The 5,503-nt window shown below is 46.9% G+C and overlaps 2 protein-coding genes across 2 annotated transcripts in view; both read right to left on the bottom strand.

The window, feature by feature from the left end:
- Pmar_PMAR010833 (ATP-binding cassette transporter, putative) overlaps positions 1-931 on the bottom strand; it is a gene marked incomplete at both ends in the record, with an annotated part of 2,837 nt that extends 1,906 nt beyond the window's left edge. Inside the window, 3 exons of the mRNA XM_002780846.1 lie at positions 1-381; positions 443-791; positions 840-931. The exon at positions 1-381 is cut by the window's left edge and continues 4 nt beyond it. Coding sequence (XP_002780892.1) covers positions 1-381; positions 443-791; positions 840-931 — 822 coding nt within the window. The remainder of the gene's footprint in view (positions 382-442; positions 792-839) is intronic.
- Positions 932-1,040: 109 nt separating this feature from the next.
- Pmar_PMAR010832 (Protein white, putative) lies at positions 1,041-3,213 on the bottom strand. The gene is made up of 3 exons (XM_002780845.1): positions 3,109-3,213; positions 2,709-3,057; positions 1,041-2,660 (listed from the first exon to the last, which is right to left on the bottom strand). Exons 1-3 carry the CDS (start codon positions 3,186-3,188, stop codon positions 1,281-1,283), a joined length of 1,809 nt encoding a protein of 602 aa, XP_002780891.1. The 5' UTR covers positions 3,189-3,213; the 3' UTR covers positions 1,041-1,280.
- Positions 3,214-5,503: the final 2,290 nt, after the last annotated feature.

Here is a 5,503-nt window from a genome sequence, read left to right as displayed (position 1 = left end):
TTTCGATGTACTATCCTGGATGAAGGCTTTGAGATCGGCAGTCGAGCCCAAGTACACCATTCTACCACTGCAAATAACCAGAGTGTTATCAAACATAGAGTATATCTCACTCGATGGTTGATGGACTGTTACCACCACGGCTACACCTGACCGAGCCAGGTCCTTGAGAACTTTCATAGTAGTTACAGCAGCATAAGAATCGAGGCCAGAGAGAGGTTCGTCAAGGAATATCATCTGCGGCTTGGAGATGAGCTCCATCCCGACCGACGTGCGCTTTCGCTCGCCACCGGAAATGCCTCTGATCACTTCGTTACCCACCACGGTACTTTCACACGAAGTCAACTTCAACGAATCGAGGAGATCCGTGACCAAAGCTTCGACCTGCGCAGAAAGAAATCATCTCACGAACACGAAGGCAAAGGCCTTGTAGTTCACAGCTCACTTCAGCTTTGCTCTGATCATGCATCCTCAGACGGGCTGACATCTCCAGGATCTCCCTCGGGGTAGCAGTGGCAGTAAGATGATCATCTTGCATGACATACGCTATGTGACTTCGGAAATTGAAAGGATCTTGAACCTTGCCGTTGAAGGAGATTTCACCGTCAAAAGTTCTGCCGTCCCCACGTAGGCTCTGTCGTCCACCCAAAACGTTCATCAATGTGGACTTGCCAGAGCCGGAGGGACCAAGAACAGCTGTGAGCTCTCCTGGACGCACCATTCCAGTGCAGTCAATGAGAATCTTCTTGTCCTTTATACTGAAGTCGACATTAGTCCACTCCAGACTCGCACCACTAAAGTGCCAGTCAATGAGCTATTATGGAGTCCTCGAAGCGACTTACTTTATTTTAGATCCACTAACGGAAAGCGATCGGAAGTTCCGTAGATCAGCAATAGGATCTTTCGGAGAGGCAGTGGGGGTTTGAGAAGTCATAACCTTATTCGTAACAACAAATTCCGTAAACCAAATCTTATACAGTGCAAGTGGTCATCACTCTGGGAAACGCAACAAACAGCGGTTGAAGGAAGAAGAGCGACAGACAACGCCTGTCAATGGAATACTATCAAGGAGTCTCAAACAGCGGCCGGTTTGGATGCTACTGGGAGTTTCATCATTATTACATCCTACAGCTCTTTTAAAAGCATAGAAAATAATCACTTACCAAACCATGGTGGTGGAACAAAGAGTCTGCTCAGTGACGGTAACCAAAGAAGAGTGGCAGTCGAGATTCTGAGGACTAACAGCCCTGCGTCCATCGAAGTACTGCTGTCTCCTCAGCTGCCTAATACACGTACCGAGCCTTACGTTTCAGAATTACAGTTGCCAAGATGCGCAGTATGATGAGCATTGCCAACAAAACACCGATGTACAACCCAACAAGATCAGCATGGATGTCATTGGCCTCGTTCAGGAGAGTCATATCGAAGCCAAATTCATTGAAGTATGCCAAGGAACCAGTGTACTTGAGGAAGCTCAAATACTGCAACCATCGTAACCACACCGGTATTTCACTTATAGGAGTGAACAAACCAGAGAAGATCATCTGAGGGACCAAAATGAGCGGCATGAACTGCATTGCTTGGGCGCCAGAGTTAGCCAGAGCACCGAGGAACTGGGCAAAGGATGCCGATACTAAGTTGATAAGAAGGTTACTCAAAACCCATAAGATCCAGCTGCCTTGAAAGTTTAGCATGAAGTAAGCTATGATGATCTGAATGACACTCTCTATGAATGCCATTGGCACTTCCAGTAGAGTCTGTGATAGCACATAAGGAATAGAGGAATACATATTGCTAGCGTATTCCCTCACAAAAATAGCACGCTGATCCGGATACCTCAAGATGGTCGTCTGAGCTGATCCCATCATAGCAGCCACACACGTAATGACTATTCCACCATAGTAGGACTGGAATCTCCCACGGTTGGTGAGCCAATACATCTCAGACTCATCCGCACCAGCTTGGAAAAACACACAGCCCATTATAAGCCCCATGAAAACGGTCATGCAAAACTTTATGATTTGCACCGTTGGGTTTCTGATGATGTCTCGGAAGTCCCTTTTCAGTAGCTCCCTCAGCTGAACTCGCAAGGAAGCTACTCGAGCTTTCGAATGAACTTCAGCCTGCTGGACAGCTTCCCCACGGAGCTCATCTATTCCTGACATCATCCGCTTCTCGAAGTAAACCTTATATGCATCAACGAGAACTTCAATATTTTCCCTCGGTTCAGTCTGCAACACGTACAATACGTAATCAGCAGGATTGTAGTTACTCGGGCACTTATAACCACCATTTTCATAAAAGAAGTCGACAAGCTCTTTCCTGGGACCATCGTACACGATACAGCCTTCCGAAATAACTACGATATTATCAAACATAGCAAAGATCTCACTGGAAGGTTGATGAACTGTAATCATGACAGGTACTCCATTAGCCGCTAGATCCTTGAGTACCTTCACAGTAGTAGTAGCGGCATAGGAGTCGAGACCAGTGAGAGGCTCGTCCAAGAATATCATCTCTGGTTTGGTGATGAGCTCTACGCCAACCGAAGTCCTCTTCCTCTCACCACCAGAGATACCCTTGATAATCTCATTACCAACAACCGTGTCTTTGCAGTTAGTCAACTTTAATGAGTCCAGAAGATTTGATACTAACTCATTCACCTGATATGATTTCGGTCCAACATAAAAAATGCCCCCTATGAATAGTACCTCTTTCCTGTTGGTATCAGCCAGCCTGAGATTAGCAGAGAAGCGAAGGATCTCTTCAGGGGTACTGGTCGCCACTAGAGTATCATCTTGCATCACATAGGCAATCCGATTCCGGAAGTGCACAGGGTCCTCCACCCTCCCATTAAACGACACAGCACCCTTGAAGGATCGGCCAGGACCCTTCAAGCCCTGTCTACCACCGAGCACGTTCATGAGGGTCGATTTCCCCGACCCCGACGGACCTAGCACGGCTGTCAGTTCCCCCGGTCGGAGTGTTCCAGAGCAGTCATTGAGGATCTTCTTGTCACCAACAGCGAAAGTAAGATGTGTCCACTCCAGACTTGAACCACTGACAAAGAACAATCGTACGTAGGGGTTGGACACTACTCATGAGACTCACACGTCCACTTGTCGAGGAGTAGGAATGGTAGTGCGGAAGGATGACTCGCCAGCTTTCTCCAAGTCAACTTCAGCTACCATAATAAAGTCGTGCGACAATTAAGACAAACAACAACTACCACACTACTGCTCGAAAATCGATAGCCCCTAGGGTTAAGCCCCACAACATGTGAGACGAGACGGTCTGGACATCCGCCCTTCCACTGAGATCCACTGGGAGTCACCACTTCATAAGGTAATCAGTTGCACTAGTCAGGAACAGTCCGGTTCACAATCCGCTGCCTGTCTGGTGGGCAGAGTCTGCCTAATCTACGTCCAACCCAACGCCCCCACTGGGTCGTTGAATCCCGGGTGGGATGCTATATTCATGTTAGATGAGATCATGAGTGAGATCCTACTAAGTGACCTCTTATCGTGAGAATCTCATGATCAGAGATGATGCAAAAGATGGAAGAGAATATCCCCAAACTGTGTGCAAAACGGGGCACCACAAGCGCACGCCCCGACAAGTATATCCCATAATTCCGGTCGACAACTTTGGAGAAAAGCTCACAAGAGGCTAGGATCATCTCTAGCACAAGTGATTAGAGCCAGCTTGATCGCTCGCGGGTGCTCCAAAAGTCGACCATTCTAAGAGGAAGTCCTGGGTAACTGACCAATTTTTTATAATGGGACAGACCTGGGTCAGGTGTGAGCCGCTGGTACGGCAGCAGTTAACCGGGCGGCTGATCTTGTGAGCGAGACTCCAGGGGAAACCTGTAGGTCTTTGATATACTCCGCATCGCTCAGTCGGCTGATTCTGTCAACAGTTTCGGGGATCTCTGCAGCCAGACTATGGCTACAGCTATCTCCTTGGGGACGTTTCGCGATAAGAGAATTTTTTGTGTTGTACTCGTCCAAGACTAACCGCTATGGGTTGTCAGATGTCATGTTGATTGTAGATCCTACACGGCGATACGTCACAAAAGAGCACTTGAGCAACGTTCCTCTTTTGACGAAAATCCTCTTTTGTAGTGTCCAGCTAGAAATAGGGATATAGTTTTTTCAAGACAGGGCGAATGCTCTTTCAAAATATCAAGTGGATCGGATTTCCTGACGGTCGTGATATAGTTCGAGACTCATTCTCTTTTCTTTCAGTTTGCTCCTTCCAATCGCGCATCCATTATGGTGTCTACTAAACACTGTTTAGTCGTCTGGCTGCTCAGACGAAGAAGTTGATGCATAGAAAAAATGGGATGCTTGACCACGCGACTCAATTCGTCGCGCGATTACCGCTCAATGAATGCTGCGATCGATTTGGATTGTACAATGAACACAATTTTGTGCATTTCTCATATAGCTCAATGTTTAAGATCACTTAGATCTGTAACGATTGGCAAATTGAACTTCTGGTTCCAAGTTTTCACGGTGAAAATTCGACCCTCATTTTGCTTTTCATCCTGCTTTCTACTTCGTTTTATCTTGACTCGAGATGAGGCGAAGGCGCCCCCTCTGATAAGGTGTGGTTCAAGGTTTTTGAACAACCCCTATTGATTTCTACAACGCAAGATTTCCTTCAAGTCTGATCTTCTTGCCAAGACGTTATAAGCTATAACACGTCGAACTCTCCTTCCGCGTCAGAACTTAACGGTGCAAAGCCACTAGCTAGTTTGTCATGGATACTCGATGAATATCCTGCATTATGCCGGCTGCATATGACAGCTCACAGTTCACAACGGTTTGTCTAAAGTGCCTTGCTAATAGCAAGTTGCTATCACGGGAAGTGCAGTACAGCTAAGTCCGAATCCGTGCAGAACGGTCACGATAATGACATCCCTTTACGTGGAATCAGCACTGGTAAGTGCGACCGGCTGTTTATACTCGGGGGACTTCGCGAGTAATATCCGCCGAGTCACACGACCCGAGTATGCATCTGATATCGGGTATCGGATGCTCGTGAGATCAGCTGCTTAGTACGCATCATTGTACAGACATTCAGGTTGAATAATCCCAATCAAAATGAATATTATTCATTGAATATCGTTTAGTTTCAGCGACTCGAAGCTCGTGTCAGCTCAAACACTCTACTTTCATCTGGTTTAACGCAACACTATTGAAAAAACATCGAAGTTAGAAATTCAGACGAGATCGATAGCTGAGCTTCAGCAGGTGAGGCTCAACCAAAAATGCACAATCACATCCGCTGCCGAACCCCACATAAACCGGCGACCAGCTGCAGGTATTAATGCCGTGAGATCGTCCCCCATGTAGGCTTGGTAATGCCTCAACCGCGGCTCTTCCTTACTCCTAGTCGAGCTTGCTGCTTCACCAGCGTCTATCGAGTTCAGCTTCAACTCAGCCTCCATCTGTAGAGACAGAATCTTGTTACCGAAAACCTTGAAAAAAAGAAAAAAAAA

This window comes from Perkinsus marinus (genome assembly GCF_000006405.1).
Source record: "Perkinsus marinus ATCC 50983 genomic scaffold scf_1104296943990, whole genome shotgun sequence".
Taxonomy (NCBI): domain Eukaryota; phylum Perkinsozoa; order Perkinsida; family Perkinsidae; genus Perkinsus; species Perkinsus marinus.
The sequence above is the reverse complement of the archived record's forward strand: the minus strand, read 5'-3'. Positions and strand labels throughout refer to the sequence as shown.